Source organism: Erinaceus europaeus, chromosome 3, assembly GCF_950295315.1.
Source record: "Erinaceus europaeus chromosome 3, mEriEur2.1, whole genome shotgun sequence".
Lineage (NCBI taxonomy): Eukaryota > Metazoa > Chordata > Mammalia > Eulipotyphla > Erinaceidae > Erinaceus > Erinaceus europaeus.
Window position 1 is genome coordinate 51,567,979 of NC_080164.1, and position 17,254 is coordinate 51,585,232.

General features: G+C 43.5%; 1 protein-coding gene across 1 annotated transcript in view; it reads left to right on the forward strand.

The window, feature by feature from the left end:
* Positions 1–2,160: 2,160 nt before the first annotated feature.
* Positions 2,161–17,254, forward strand: part of SPRED2 (sprouty related EVH1 domain containing 2) — a 140,979-nt gene continuing 125,885 nt past the window's right edge. The window contains exon 1 of the mRNA XM_016195421.2: positions 2,161–2,995. Coding sequence (XP_016050907.1) covers positions 2,970–2,995 — 26 coding nt within the window. The 5' untranslated portion in view covers positions 2,161–2,969. The remainder of the gene's footprint in view (positions 2,996–17,254) is intronic.

The following is a 17,254-nucleotide window of genomic DNA, read 5'->3' on the forward strand; positions in this document are numbered from 1 at the left end:
GCATGACTGAGTGGGATCCTTTCCCCCTTTTTCTTTCTAAAAAAAAAAAAAAAAACAACAACCCAGAGCAGTGAACCTAAAAGTTCACTACCTAGTGCTCATTTCACCACCACACACATCAGCATCATAGGTGGCTGAATGCCAAAACATGTCTACAAAGGCATAATGAGCATGAAGCCTAGGGCAAATTACTAATTTCTTCTTGGTTCAAGATGAAACTCTGTTTTTGAAAAAGATTTATTTTTATTTATTTCCTCTTGAGTTGAAAGAGAAATCATAGTACCATTTTGAGATATGGGGGCAGGTTTGGGGAGAGTGTTTGACCATGTAGCCTCACGTACTGGTTCTGTACACCAGTTATTTTCCTGGCAAATCAAGCTTAACCCTTAACATTTTTGGAAATACTTTCCTTCCTTCCTTCCTTCCTTCCTTCCTTCTTTCCTTTTCTATTGAAAGGTTATCAGTGGGACTCAACACTGGCACTACAATATGAATTCACTGCTCCAGGCAGCCATTCTTTTCTTTCTTCTTCTTTTTTTATTAAAAGTATGTAATATAATTAACTTTCAATTTTTTTATTTATAAGATGGAAACACTGACAAGTCCATAGGATAAGATCTTTCTTTTTTTTTTCTATCCTCCCCTCCTTCTTCTCTTTATATTTTATTTGATAGAATAGAGATTGAGAGGGGAGAAGACAGAGAGGGAGAAAGAGAGACACCTGCAGCTGCTTCACCACTGGTGAGGAGTGGGGGCTAGAACCCAGATCTGTGCACTTGGTAAAGTGTGCACTCACCACCACGGTAAAGTGTGTGCTCAACTGAGTGCACCACCGCTTTCCCCCACCCACACTTGTGTTTCTTCAAACTCATACAAATGCAAAGCCCTTTAGGTGTGCTACATTTAAGGCATATATTTAAACTCTTCATATGTTCAGTGGTTGCTATTTTGTTAAAATCTCTCAATAGTGTCTTGATACATTCAGAAGGCTGCATGGAAAAGACTACTGTATTTGCAGAACAAGGGCCCTTTGCTCCCTAACAAGACCCTGAAGGAAATACAGAACAACTATACAATTTGTGGAGACCATTGCCAAGTAAAAATGCAATGTAAATGAAACTGTAAAGAATTTCAAGATTGCACAATAGAGCGTCTAACCAAGCACAGATCCCTGGGCAAATGGCCCCAAAAGGCCATTTGAACTGAACCTAGGCAGTTCAGTTATAGGAAACATGGGCCCTCCCAGGCCCTTGGTCTCTGGCTAAGGCTGGGAAAACAAAGCAAAGAGTTGGGAGGAAGGGTGTTAAAGAATTCTTCAACTCTCCATCTTATTTTACCAAAGCCCTTGGGACTGGCAACCTCTGGCCCAACAACTAAGGTCTAGGTCAAGGGTTTGGGGCAAGGACCATCCTTCATCTGCATGAGACATATTTACTAAATGACTTAAAATATAATTTGTTTTTTCTTTTTTTTAAAAGATTTTATGTATTTATTAATGAGAAACATAGGAGGAGAGAGAGAGAACCAGACATAACTCTGGTACATGTGCTGCTGGATATTGAACTCAGGACCTCATGCTTGAGAGTCCTGATGCTTTATCCACTGCGCCACCTCCCGGACCACTGTTTTTTTTCTTTTTAACTCTAAAGTTTGTCACTGTCACTGAACCACAAATATATCTGGACTGTGTTGACTTACCTTTTTTGTTTATTTGTTTTGTTAGTACAACAATAGAGATTTCATTAAAATGCCCATTTCCCTACCAAGATCTGATCAGATGCACGCAAAACTAAGAAGTCTCTGCTATTCAGAACTTTGGCAAAGATACCTAAGCCTCCCCCCCCCCCCCCCCCGCCGCCGCCGTTCTACGGTGGGGAGCAGTTTGTCCTCTGAGCTCGAACTCCCTCCCCCTTTGCCTCCTCTGAGCTTCGAGTCCACTCACTCCTCCAACTCTCTTTATGCTTTGGCACACACCCACCACCCCACCGCCCAGCGGATTTTTAATCCCGGGGTTTGGGAGGAGGGAGGGAAGCAACCGGCAGCCAGATGTGCGCGAGTTCCCGGCTCTCGCCCCCTCCCTTCTCCCGGGCTTCCTAAAACCCGGAGCTCCGCGAAGGATCCGGAGCCAGCCTGACCGGGCTCAAACAGCTCAGCTCGGCGGCTCCTCCAGGAGTGCAAGCCAGGAGGGAGGGGGGAAGGAAGCCGGGCATGCTCAGTAGGCGGGACAAAGTTTTCTCTCTCGCTCGTTTGCTTGCTCGCTCCTTCCCTATCACCCTCGTTCGCTACAACACCCCCCCCCCTTTTTTTTTTTTTTGGTCACAAGTAGGAAGCTTTTTGCACTCCACCACCTCTGGCCGCTGGGAAGACGTCACCGCTTCCGCCCTACTTCCTCCTCCCGCTGGCGGCGGTGAGAATCCAATATGGAGTAAATCGGAGGAGTGGAGAGATGGGGCTCGGACGGGGCGTCCAGCACCGCCTCTCCGGCGCACCTCCCCCCGCCGCCCAACGCTCCCCGGAACCGTGATTGGCCCGCCCCAGCCCCGGGGGCGACCCTGCACCGAGCCCCCATCCGCGGCAGCCGTCCTCGCCGGCTCTGTGCAGTCCCCGCCGCTCCGCCGCGCGCTTGTTTTTCTCCTTCTCCCCCCCCCCCCCCCAGCGCGTCCCCGGCCCAGATTCCCCACTCCGCTCGCTCCTGAGACCCTGGGGCCCCCGCCCGCCCGGCCCTTGGCGCTGCGGGGCTCACCCTTCCCGCAACCTGCCTTTGCACCCCTTCCTCCAGACCTCGCCCCGCACTTCGTTCGCCTCTCTCCCCCTTCTGCGACCCCTCTTTCGTCTCTAGCTGCTTTCCCCCCCCACCCCCCCAGCCAAATCAGGCGATCTCTGGAGATGTGAAGGGGGGGGTGAGCGGACAGGAAGATGAAGGGAGCAAAGCTGCCCGCCGCGGGACAGGCGTCTAGGTGAACAAGAAAATGACCGAGGAAACACACCCGGACGAGTAAGTTTGGCCGCGGGGTGGGACGAAGGTGCTTAGAGGGGGCAGCGTGGGGGCCCAGGCTGAGGGCGCGGGCGGGGACGCTGCTGAGGTGAACTTAGCTTGGGGTGCAGCCACTTGCTGGCCTCTGGAGTTCGGGACTTGAGACCCCCCCCTTGTTGTTGAAGTGAGGAGGGGGCAAACTGCTGCGGGCCGGCATGGGTGCACCTTCGATCCGCTGGCTGGTGGCCACTTCGGGGACCAAGGGCGCACGGGTGACCTCGGGGCGGTCCCTGCTTGCTCTCCCGGGGTTCACAAACATCCGCCGCTGCCCCCCCCCCTTTCTCGGCTCCCAGGACTGAAGACCCCACACCCCTGCTCCAGCTTCCTGGGGTCGGTTGTGTTTTGCAGGATGACTCCTTGACTCTGGTGTCCCGCCGCTCGCCCCGCTGTCCCTTCGAGAGTCCACAGGGACCCGGGCTCCGCCATTTCGTTTTCTGAATCGCTCTCATTTGCATACCACATTTTCATTCATAAAAACACGACGGAGCAGGGAGCGGACTGGGCGCGGGCTGCGCGGGGGTCTGCGCGCTCCCGGGTCCCCGCGTGGGCCGGCGTGCGGGAGCAGCCCGGGGTCCCCGCAGCGCTAGTGAGCGTGTGTGCATGCATTCGTGGGCCCGGGACAGTCGCCCCCAGGGCCAGGCAGCTCAGCGGGTGGGCGGCGGATCCGAGCGAGGTGGAGGCAGCGGGATCGTGCGGGGCAGCACTCTGCCGGCTTCTGTGCTTGTGCGTGTGCGTGTGCGCGCGCGTGCATCTGTGTGCACGAATATGCGTGTGCACAGGCGTGCAAGCCCGAAGGAAACACTATTAAAGCCTCATTTCGCTCGAGGGGGTCCCGGACAGACTGGTCGCGCCCCCTTCCCCCCACCTTTGCAGGACAGGCGTCGTTAGCCTGCTCGGGGCCGAGGTACAGGTCCTTCTCTGCCCTGGACTGCAGGATTGGCTTAGGCTTTTTTCCACCCCCGCCTGAGGCGCTACCTACCAGCCGAGCTGCCGAGGTTGGGCCGCGGGTCCCCAGCGTCTTAGATCTGTCGGCCTCGGGTCTGAGTGGTCATTGTGCGGTAGCCGCGGTCGCTGCACAGTGGACTGCCCGCCACTAACCACTTTTTTTTTTTGTGAATAAGACACTCTCTTTTATTGTCACATGATATCCCTCCCCTCCTCCCCTGCACATTCATAAATCCGGAGTCTGCTTCTGCTCCTTTCATTCAGAGCTGCCATTAGCCAAGGTGGCAGTGGCGCCGTCCTGGGCGCCGAGAGCCGGTGCGCAGCCTCCAGTGTGTCCCCTGGAGGAAGTCCCTTGTCTTTCTGGGAAAGGGGGGCTGCTGGTAACCAGCTCTCCAGGACCAGGATCTTTGCCCCCAGTGCAGAGAGGGGAAATGACTCAGGGCTAGGCGACTGGGTGGGTTGGTCTTGCAGCAGGTGACAGAATGCTATGCTTTATTCTAAGAATCTACTTACTTAAAAAGTCTTTTATCCATCGGAGTCTGTTGTTGCCAGGCTAGGCAGGTGGGGGAGGGTTGGTGTTTGGGAAAGGGAATTTCCTTCCTGTGGGTCCCCAGAGAGCTCTGACTACAGTAACCTCTGGTCAGCTAGACACTATGGCTGGAAAGGATCCTGCCTAGTGAGCATGTTGTGAGGGTCCCACCCCACCCGCTGGCTTTGTTTAGAGATTTATATTTTGTTTTCACAGATTAAAAGTGGTAAAATGACGAAAGCTGCTCTTCTAGGGCCGAGTTATGCAGGGGGAAGACATACACTGCTTGGCCTTCTCTTGTTGGACTTTAATAAGCAGACATTTGCATACCTCCTTGTTTGTATCCTCCTAAACAGAAAACTAGAGGTTCTGAGAGACACATCACATGCTCTCTTTTTATCATTCTTTGGAGATTTGTTCCACCATTCTAGACTGGGTTCCTTGGTTCTATCCCTTAGGAATACTGACTGACCTGATGGCTTCCCATATGGACTAACCTGGTTAGTTTTGTATCTTACTCCTTCTGAGATCCAAAGCAAAAGAATTTTGGGTGGGATCAACAGCAGGAACAGTTTAACATGGAACCTAGCTGTCCCTACTGTTGTCAGAAGCCTGCTCGAGATAATGTATGTTTAAACACAGGTTCTGGTTTCAGTTAGAGAACCAGAAAGCTGTGGTAGCACCATAGCCCTCTGCAGACACTGCATCCTCAGGATTACTTTTAATGAAATGACCTTGGCATGAAACAGAAAATGCCTACTGAGAAGATGGCTGCATGGCTATAAGCTGCCATTTGTGGGCAGTGTCCATTATATTGTTCAAACTTCTTATGTAATGACCTTTCTGAAAAATTTCCTTAGGGAGTCGGGCATTAGCGTTGTGGGTTAAGCGCGTGTGGCACAAAGCGCAAGGACCAGAGGAAGGATCCTGGTTTGAGCCTCAGCTCCCCACCTGCAGGGGAGTCGCTTTACAGGTGATGAAGCAGGTCTGCAGGTGTCTGTCTTTCTCTCCCCCTCTCTGTCTTCCTCTCCTCTCTCCATTTCTTTCTGTCCTATTCAACAATGATGATATCATCATCAACAACAACAACAATAAAAAACAAGGGCAACAAAATGGAATAAATAAATATTTTTTAAAAATTTCCTTAGTGTCAGGAAGATTTCTGTCTGAGTTAGAGCTTACAATGTTGTTTTGTTTTTGCTGCCTACTCTTTGGAAGGTCAGAACTAAAATTAAAGCTTGATTACAGTAGCCATACTAGCCTATATTTTAGCTAGATTTACTCATACCTTCTCTAGGGATTTTGATCTTTTATTTTTCTCTTCTAATGGTTTTATTCTGGTCCTTCATTTTGAAAGTAGGCAAGGTGTATTACTTGTTAAGAGAACCTGTGATAAAAGTTGAGACCAGAGGGAGATGTATTTGTCCCTTAGGTAAAATAGACTTTCTTGGTTGTACACATCTATTTATGGTTTTTATTTAAAAAATATGAATATTTAAATATTTGCTACATTTACTATCAGAGTATGATAAGTATCTTGTAACTGGTAAGATTATGCTTAGTTAAAAAATAATATATGTTTTGTCTCTTAATGTTCTTTTCTGTGCTAATTTAAAATTCCTTTTAAGTCAGAGAGATAGCCCACAGGACTCTGTATGGGAGACATCCCAGGTTCAATCCCTGGTACCACATAAATCCAGAACTGAGCAGTACTCTGGTTTCTTTCTCTCTGGGAATAATAATTTTAAAAATCTTATTAAAAATTAAAGTCCTTACTAATGAGCATATAAATATTTAGAAAATCTTCTCTGCTCTTTCTACTTCTGGTCCTAAAAAAATAGCTTTCCTGGGTGGAGGGAGATAGCATAATGGTTATGCAAAAGGACTTTAAACAAAATAGTACTTTCATGCCTGAGGCACCAAAGGTCCCAGGTTCAGTCCCTAGCACCTCTGTAAACCAGAGTTGAGCATTGTTCCAGTAAAAACAAATAAACAAACAAACCAAGTAGCTTCCACATAGTGAATACACTGACCTTTCTCCTTTAACACTACTCCAGATAGAAAAACTTGTGAAGATTTATAATACTGCAGATATTTATAACAAATAGTTTTTAAAAGTGGAGAGCCTCAAACTATTGAAAGTGGTCTTTTGTACATGGGGTTAGAAGATATTTATTTTTAATGTCACCAGTACTCCACTTTTCTGGGCCAAATTTTTCAGATAGAAAGAAAAAGACGAGATTGGAGAGACAGGAAGAGAGTGAAAGACACCACAGCACTGAAGCTTCCTTTAGAGCTGTGGACCCCAAACCTGGGTAGCAGGCACCCTCCTAGGTGAATTATCTCTATTATAATACGTCTCTATTGCTGAGAATGTATGGCTGATTTGTTCTCAGTTGTGTATCCCCCCTCTCCCCACACCCCCCCCCTTTTTTCTGTGAGACTTCACTAGGTCTTATCTGTGCAATGCTACCCTTTCCTGGTGGACTTTCTTCTCCTCCTCCTCCCCCTCCTCCCCCTCCTCCTCCTCCTCCTCCCCCTCCTCCTCCTCCTCCTCCTCCCTTTCTCTTCTACATAGTGGGGAAGAGAGAATGGGAGAGAAAAAGAGATATACTACAACACTACTCTACTGCTTGTGAAACTTTCCTTGGTCTAGGGCTCCAGTGTAGTTACCAGGGGCACTAATCTTGGCCCTTATGCATTGTAAAGTGTGAGCCCTACTGGGATTACAGCCTGTTGTCCCTAATGTTAAGGTTTCCCTCTTCCCCCCCCCCCCCAAAGTCTTAAATATTTTTGCTGAGCCACTTCAAGAAAATTACAGACATCAGGGCTCTTATATCTAAATACTTGAGCTTCCTTCCTCAGAAGAACACTTTTTCAGAAAACTCATTACCATTATCTTGCTTTACAAAATCAAAGCTAATTCTCTGAGGTCTCTAATACCCAAGCCTCAATTGTCTGAAAAGTGTCTTTTTTATGTATATCATTTAAATGTATTTTATGATCCCACTCATAAACAGAAGTTGAGAAAGAAGAACATATAGGGATACTCAAAGCAGGATCTGACTGACTTTGGGGTAGGGCAGCAAAGAAAAACCCTGGGTTGAGGGTGAGGGTAGATGTTGGGCTTCACACAGCGGATGGGACACAATCTTTTGGTGGTGGGAATGGTATTTATGTACACTCCTATTAATTTGTAGTCATATAAATTTCTAAAAATAAAAAATAAAAATGTATATAGTGAAAGATGTCTTGTGTAACTGGTTATTTCAGTCAGGGACCAGACAAGTCTCGCTAAATTCATCTGTAATGTATGCTTATGGCTCTCTTTCTGATCTGTAGCAAGTTTCTGGTGTATCTCACCATCTTTTGTTCTTTTTCCTTTTTCTTTTTCTTAAAGCTAACATTTTTTCATTATCTTTATTTATTTATTGGATAGAGAGGGTCAGAAATTGAGAAGGAGGGAGTCGGGCGTTGGCACAGCGGGTTAAGCGCACGTGGCGCAAAGCGCAAGGACCGGCATAAGGATCCCGGTTCGAGCTCCCGGCTCCCCACCTGCAGGGGAGTCACTTCACAAGTGGTGAAGCAGGTCTGCAGGTGTCTGTCTTTCTCTCCTCCTCTGTCTTCCCCACCTCTCTCCATTTTTCCTCTCTATTTTTCTTTCTCCATTTCTCTCCATTGTCCTATCCAACAACAACAATATCAATAACAACAAATAATAACCACAACAATGTTAAACAACAAGGGCAACAAAAGGGAAAATAAATAAATATATATAAAAAAAGAAATTGAGAAGGAAGGACGAGATAGAGGGGATGAGAGCTAGAGACACCTGCAGCACTGCTTCACCACTTCCAAAGCTTTTCCCCCTGAGGTGTAGGCTGTGGGGCTCAAACCTGGGTCCTTGTGCACTCAACCAGGTGCACCAACCACCCAGCCCCTCATCTTGTTTTTTGCTTTATTCCTGAGTGGAAATAAATATTACTGGTTTGTTGAAGTTGGCATGCAAATGAAATGAAGTAGTCTATTTAAAGCTTACCTTAGAGTAGGAAGCAAAACAGGTGTCGAGCATGGCTCTTGCATCGTCCTGAGCGAGGCTCACCTTGTGAATTTTCAAATAACACCTTGAGGAGGTATGAGCCATGATCCCATGTAACTAATGATGCTTCAGTAATTACTTGCCTAAGACAGCAGACTTAAAAAAAAAAAACAATCCTTTACAGTCTCACATGAAGCTAAAGGTATTGTTATCCCCATCTATTGATGGTGAGGTACAGAGATCTAATAATTAAGTTAATTCATTGCTGAAAAGAACTAGGATTTAAGTATGCCACCAGCCTGGATTGGGAGGGGTCGGGGGTTGTGTTTTTAACTACAGTGAGGTACTGTCTGAAAAGGCAAGAAGATGACCAATAGCCATGTGTTTTTGCCATGCATGCTCTGAATTTTGTACTCCCATTATCTTCCCTGAAAATGCTATGATGCACATACTGAGTCAAAGTGAATTTAAATCAACTTGAACTTGAAAATTCTTTGATACATTTTTCTGTTTATTTTTCTCTTCTTTCTCTCAGCTGTGGCTTATTGAACATAGAGCCTTTGAGCCTCACACATGAGAGTGTGTTTTGCAACCACTGTTCTTTCCTTCTCTGAGAATCCTGTGGTACACCTTAAAGTTGTAGGATGAATGTGAATTCAAAGTTGGATATTGCTGGAATGTTAGTTATATATTTATTAATATGACAGTCATGGAAATTAAATCCTTTTCAAGTGTTGGTTCATTTTCTTTACATTAGTCTTAAGGGATGTGTCTCTACACTGCATGACTCAAATCATTAAATGTTAATAACATGGAGTTGACTCTGAAGAATTGGAATCTTGGTTCATCCATCAGAAATCTTGAAAGTGAGAAAAAACAACAACAAAAAACTTGTACAAGACTTAATGAGTTCACAAAGTAGGAAATAGCCATTCTGTTATAGAAAGTCATTACTGCCATTGCATTTTTTAAAAATTTTATTTATTTTCCCTTTTGTTGCCCATGTCTTTTTATTGTTGTAGTTATTGTTGTTGTTGTTATTGATATCATTATTGTTAGATAGGATAGAGAGAAATGGAGAGAGGAGGAGAAGACAGAGAGGGGGAGAGAAAGATAGATACCTGCTTCACTGCCTGTGAAGGGACTCCCCTGCAGGTGGGGAGCCAAAGGTTCTAACCGGGATCTTTAGCCAGGCTTTGTGCCACGTGCACTTAACCTGCTGTGCTACCACCCGACTCCCTGCCATTGCATTTTAAAGAGCCTATGTCAAGGTGAGACAGCTTCATATTATAGGTTCCGGGGTCTGAATTAGCTTCCATCTGTTCAGTCTGTTTCCTCAGAGATAACAAATGCTACCTCTTTTATAGCTGGGACAGGCTCTCTCCACATTCTTATTTGCTTTATATAAAAAGTGAATCAGCATGAACAGCAAAACAGTTCTGCCTCAATGATATGCTTACTCTTCCTCTTTATTCTGGAATTCTTCTTCAGCAATTGAAACTCTCCTTCCCACCAGCTGTTTATGAGCTCCTCCTAGACTTTCCCCCTTCCCCTTCCCTTCTCCAAGTTAAACTGATAGCTGTAGAACTTACCTTATTCCATAAGGCAGTTATCGCTATTTAGAGTTGGGCTCATACCTAGATAAATTCTGCACTAGAATGTGAACTTTTCCAAGTTGAGGGAACTTGCCTCTCAACTGCCCAGTTTCTACTTGTATTAACACTGAGCATATTATGGCTGCTTAACACATTTGCATAAAATTGAGTTTAATTACTTTAAAATGTTTCACCTGAGCAAGCAGCCTGTGCAGTTATGATTGTTTAATTTGGTTAACACATTTTCTTTGTTGTATATAAAGCCTCTTTCTCAGAAACTCTTAGTGTTCTCTTGAAGCCCTTGGCATGCTTTGTAGAACTTGGGTATATAACTATCTATGCTGCCGATCTGAGATTGACAGCTCAAAACCTTTTTGATTCCACTCGCTGTTGTGGGACCTGGAAAGCAGAAGATCCTGAGTGTGGTAAGCAAAGGTCTGTTTCTGCCCCTGCATGAGAATCTGCAGCAATCACCATATTAATAATTTGCAGTAACTGCAGGGTTCTGATGGAGTCTTCACACTTGAAGCTGGAGATAGCTGTGCTGATGAACTTCAATATTGGCATAGCTCCTGTTATTACTAGGCTGAACACAAATACACAGTCTAGCAGCAGAAATCCTCGGCAATTGAACAAGATGATAATAGAGGCAGAGCAGGAAGTTTTGATGTGTATGGTGGTTTGTTTTGGCTTGTTTTCTCTTAAGTAAATGCGGCCTTTTAGGGGCCCTTTTCTATTCTTTCTTTTTTAAGACTCAGTCATGTTGATAAACTCCATAAACTAATCTTGTAAATGTTTTTTGAATCAATAATTAAGACAAACACATTGGTGACTTTTTTAAATGGCCATTTCCTAGTGTTTCGGGTTACTGAAGTAGGAGGACTGTTCAGCACTGCTGCACAGTAAGCTGTGGAGCCAAGTGTACTTGCCGTGTACTTGCCCTGGCTTTGACTGTTACTGTAGTTGACATGTATCCCATGTCAAAGGGAGTCAGGGTAGGATCTTTCTCAAATACCTGATTATTAGTTGGCATAGAAGTTAGTTGGGTGGGACAGCAGATTTATACTTTCGCATTCCTCAGATAAACTTTATTAACAATATGTACACATGTGGCATGTTGCACCCTTGACAGGACTTTGTGCCTGAATTTCTTGACTCTCAAAGGGTAGTTGAATATTTATTTCAAAATAGAATGTCACACAGAAGTGAAGAAATGGATTTTGATTCTACCTTGATGTTTTGTGCTTGTGATTGAAGAGATCAGAATAGTACAGGCAACTTCTAAAATATATAGTTTTGGCTCTTCTGTGTACTGAAATAATAACTTTGGGAGACTGGTGGCTTTCTTTCTCAGATACAGCCTTTGTGGCTCATTCACAGATGCTGAAAACTTAACTACTAGGTTAAGCTTTTAAATTGTCTTTCCTTTCCTTGCTCATATAGTAAAGACATCTTTTTTTTTTCTTCAGTATATAGAAATGATATAATGTTACAAATTAACAAGGTTTACTTCAAGACTAGGGCTTACAGGTACATAGAAATTGACAATTAGAATCATTAAGTTAGGTGCACCATACAGGCACCAGGGAGCTTCATGGATGTTGAAGCCATATAGTATGTGGTTTCTTCTTCCAAACAGTTGAGCTGGAGATACCATAAGTTAGTTATTCCAGCAGCCTGATGAAGAGATGCACAAGGCCAAACCCAAAATGAGGTTCTGTGCTCAGGGAGTTTGGAGCCAGGCATGGGCACAAACAGGAAGAGCCAAACAGGAAGGGCTCCTACAGCCTTCCTTTCCCACAGGAGTAATGACATCTTTATGCTTTCATTTCCATCATTTATTGTCATACTTCTTTTTTCTCCTTGGATTGCTTTGGCACTGGTCTCCAGTATTGATTTTTCAGATGAACACTGTTTTGTATTTGTATCTTACCCTCACTGAGAACACACAGAAAAGCTTGATCCATCTGTCCTTCTGAAAATAGTAGCTCTATTTTCTCTGAAAGCCATAAGCTGGCACTGTTTGGAGCACATAGTAGGCCATTTGCAAGTGTTTGTTGACTGGTTGAAATAAATATTCCTTAAATAATCTTATAACATACAAAATCCTAAAGAGTTATTTAAACATTGAGCATACATCCAAAAAAGACTAATTAATTCATAGTTCAAAATACCAATTGGGGGAGTTTGCCAAGATCACAGTGGAGTTACACTCTCCCCCTGCCCCTTCCTGACAGGTGCCCTACACCATGAACCCTAGGTTAATCTCAGTGAAGTCCTTCCTGCTGTCCATTTCTGCTATCTTATTTCAGAGGCTACTGAAAAGTAGAAATAAGATAGCATAGGTCAAGCATTTTAGCACAGCACCTCAGATGTTGGCAATTCAGGGTGTTCACTCACCTTTGGTAAGCCTCATATAAGCAAATTGATGTTACTGTTTATTTTTAGAATTTACAAGGTAGAGAAGATCTACTAACTGTTTTAGCCTCACAGCAACCTTCCTAGGATGGGAATGAGGTTCTCACTTTATACCTAAGAGGATTGAAGTGATATGCTCCATGGGGCTTGTGAGAGAAGAATTAGAGCCGAGAAGACATGTTCTGCTTTTCATTTGACTTTCCACTGCTATCTAGAATGGTTTCTTAGTTTTTGCACTTGTAGAATCAATAATGTCCACCTGACTCATGCTCTCTGTACTCAGTGATTGTAGGAGGCATTTTGAAGATTTTTAAAAACTTAAAAAAAAAGTTTATTTAATCAGAGATGTGGAGAGAGATCAGAGCCACATACAGTACCAGGGATGAAACTCAAGCCCTCAGGTTTGCAAAGCATCACGTGTTGTACCCACTAAACCACCTCTCTGACTGCAGTGTTAGCATTTCTGTATTTCTAGCTTTTTTTTTTTTAACACACTTGGCAATTTCTAAAGATTTATTTACTTATTCCTTTTTAAATTTTTTTGTATTTATTTATTTATTTTCCCTTTTGTTGCCCTTGTTGTTTTTTTACTGTTGTAGTTATTATTGTTGATACTGATGTCGCTGTTAGATAGGACAGAGAGAAATGGAGAAAGGAGGGGAACACAGAGGGGGAGAGAAAGATAGACACTTGCAGACCTGCTTCACCGCCTGTGAAGCGACTCCCCTGCAGGTGGGGAGCCAGGGGCTCGAACCAGGATCCTTATATCCTTGCACTTTGCGCCACGTACATTTAACCCGTTGTGCTATCCCCCAACTCTCTATTTACTTATTTCTAAAGGAAGAGGAGAGAGAACCAGAGCATCAGTCTAGCACATGTGATGCCAGGCCTCAAACTGGGGGGGTGGGGGGGGGGGACACCTCATGCTTGACAGTCCAACACTTTATCCACTGAGCCACCATCCCAGCCACTCTCTCTTTAAAAAAAAATTTAATTAATTCATTTAATAGAAGCAGAGAGAAATTGAGGGGATAAGGGAAGATAGGGAAAGAGAAAGATAAACATACAGCATAGCTTCACCATTTATGAAGCCCCCCCCCCACAGTTGGGGGTTGGGGCCTTGAACCCAGGTCATTTGCACATAGTGACATGTGAGTTCAACCAGGTGCACTACAGCTCAGTCTAAACAGGCTTTTCAAGCTGCTTATGTGTGAATAAAATCATAATATATTTACCAAATTTCTCTCCTGTGCTTTATAGGTTAAATCAAATCTGTGATTTTTCTTAGGCTTAAAATTCCAAAACAGAAAAGTATACTCTGTCTTATTTCTGACCCTGAAGGGCTAAAGGTTGCCTTCTCGGTAATCTTTCAGATTTTTCAGATCAGGACTCTATTCTTTTTAAACCAGCTTTGAGCCCTTTCCATGCCTTTTGTACTAAGAAAAAAATGAATGCTAGATTATAGGTGCCCATTTGGAGTGTGATGGTGATTGACTCTGTTTTAAAGATTTATTTATTTTTTAAATATTTTATTCTCTATATTTTCAAATGGAAGACACACTGTTTAGCTTTGGTTTATGGTAGATTTGAGGATTGAACCTCAGGCAGCAAAGTTCTTTGCACAGCCATTATGCTATCTCCCCAGCTCAGAGTTAGACTCATAAATAACTTGAACTCCCAGGTGCTATTGGTCCATAGACCACTCTTTGAGAAACAGCGGTCTGTCTACAGTTGTGGGGATGATCATGAACTCACAGACAACAAGTTTGCATCTTCATTGTCCAAACAGTAATGAAACATTGACTTCACATGCTTGGTTGGCATTTGGAATCTGTTAAAGAAGCTCATTAGACACAAAGGTGATGCTTGTACACCAAGAGACACCGAGTACCTGATCTTCCACATCCCTGGCGAGGTTTCCAACTTTAAGGTATAGCTTGATTTTAGATGGGAATGTACTGTAAGAGGTTTTCTTTCTTTTTTTTTTTTAATTTTTTAAAATTTATTTATTTTCCCTTTTGTTGCCCTTGTTTTATTGTTGTAGTTATTATTGTTGTTGTAATTGATGTCATTGTTGTTATATAAGATGGAGAGAGGAGGGGGAGACAGGGGGAGAGAAAGATAGACACCTGCAGACCTGCTTCACTGCCTGTGAAGCAATTCCCCTGCAGGTGGGTAGTGGGGGGGCTTGAACCTGGATCCTTCTGCCTGTCCTTGCGCTTTGCGCCATGTGTGCTTAACCCGCTGCGCTACCGCCCGCCTCCGAAGAGGTTTTCTTATAATTTATTTATTTTTCTTAGTGAGGGGGAGACTCAAGATATTCAGCCCTTAAAGTGAAATCTGAAGTTTCACTACGTCTGTCTGTCAGCCAGTCAGTTGGCATTCTGGACCTCCCAGACAAATCAGTCTTGTACTGAAAGCCTGCTGGCTTGGGAAGCATGCATGCTAGGCCCTAGAAGAAATCACAGGAAGTAATTAAACAGAGAAGGTCAGGGAAAGAGGAAGTGGTTGTGTTGTTTCTGATGCGAATAGCATTGTTGTTCCTGGGAATCGAGACTTCAATGTTTAAGTCTCCTGGAATGTGACTGCTTGGGGATTTGATTGTATTTAAATTGCAGCCCTTTTAGTTTACTCTTTTAGACAGCAATCTAGTTAGGAAATGAATTGCTTTCAGGTCTTATCTGGAATCCCCACGTGCCTAAACTGAAGTCTTAAGCTGGGAGTTGCTTATAGCTTGGCAAATTGCACTTAAATGATATGAATGTCAAGACTATTAAAGGTTAATTTTAGGTGTCTGGAGTTCTCCCTAATTCTCCTGATTAAACACTTTAACATAATAGTTTCCTTAATTGGAATAATGATGGAATATTAGCATGCATATTAAACCATTTACCCAAATTTGAATAGGGTTAAAATGCAAATTATCCATCACTTGTCAGGTCTTACTCTTTTAAGATAATTCCTGGTGTGAGGTGGAGGAGCGACTGGAATATGAATCTGAATGGGGCATTCTACTTGAGGCAGCCTTGCGGGGGAAGCCAAGAATAGACCTGAGGACTGCAGTGAGAGACCCTTTTGTTCCCCGCCCCCCCAAAGAGATTTAAAAATGCCAAAACTTGTGATAGTAATAATCCCAACATGGAAGGAGATCAGATGGGAAATTTGAAATGAGTTGACCTTAGACCCCCTGCTTACATCTTCACTAGCCTGCCATATTTTTCTTACTGAGGAAAGTGGTAAGAGACTTGAGGACCTCCTCAGCATTTAGATACCTCATCTGAAGTCTTGAACTAGTATCACTACCTTGCAGTTCCCAGAGAAGTGGATCAGAACTCAGACACTTCAGTATTGTTTGTGAACTGCATGCACATCACCCATTATGAATACTACATAGCAAAGAAGATAGGTGTCTGGTTGCCATACCGAGTTTTGCGAGTCATAAAGAATCTTCCGGGAGCTGATGCAGTAGATAAAGCACCAGACTTTCAAGCATCAGGTCCTGAGTTCAGTCCTCAGCAGCACATGCTCCAGTGGTGTCTGCTTTCTCTCTCCTCCTATTTTTCTCATGAATAAATCAATAAAATCTTTGAAAAAAAAAAAAAGGTTCTTCCAGCTCTCTTTTGCCACTAACCTGCTATGTGACCTTAGGCAAGTTACTGAGCTTCTCTGGACTCAGCTGTCTCTTCTATAGAATACAGTAATTGCATATTATTATAATATTGAAGGACTTTTCCAGTTCCAAATATAGCAAGGAATTTTTCAGCCCTTATAAGAAAAGTATTTCTCCTTTTTTTTTTTTAAGCAAAGAGTTCTATAAGCAAAAATAAATCAAAGAGGGCTCATTTCAGAAAGAATTAATCCCTGAAGTAAAGGACTGGTGTGTATATGTGTGTCATTGCACGCACATGCGTGTGTATGTGTTTCCCCAAGTCATTTTTATTTGTAATTAATGTTTTACAAGATTGTAAGGTTACCAGGTATAGGTCTTTATTTCTTTATTTGTTCATTTATTTATTTTTACAAGAACACTGCTCAGTTCAGGCTTATGGTGGCGCTGAGGACCTCAGCTGCCTCAGGCATGAAAGTCTTTTTGCATAACCACAGTGCTATCTCCCCAGCCCTGGGCAGTTCATTCATTTCACTGCTGACCAGCAGTCCCTTTCATGTGTTTATCATAACTCGTGTCTCCATTCTGTAGATAAGGAGCATGTTGATCAATTCCAGCTTGAAGTAATTACGAATACGGCTATTATAAACATGCACTAACAGATATTTGGGTATAAGTTGCTATTAGTCTTGGATAATGCCTCGTTTGTAGGATTGCTTTAATTTTGAAACAAACTGGCTGATTGCTTCCAATGCATGGGGTACCATTTTGGAGTCCCATCAGCAGCACAAGAGAGTTCTAGTTACTCCATATGTTCACTTGCACTTGGTAGTGTCATTTTAAAAACTAGCCATCCGAATCGTGTTTTTGAATTGTGATTTAATTTGCATTCACCTAATGGCCTGTGATGTTGAGCATCTTCTCCTGTTTATTTGCCTTCTGTATATCTGTTTTGGTGAATTATCTAAATTTTTTATCATTTTTTTTGTATTTATTCCCTTTTTGTTGCCCTTGTTTTATTGTTGTAGTTATTATTGTTATTAATGTTGCTATTGTTGCATAGGACAGAGAGAAATGGAGAAAGAAG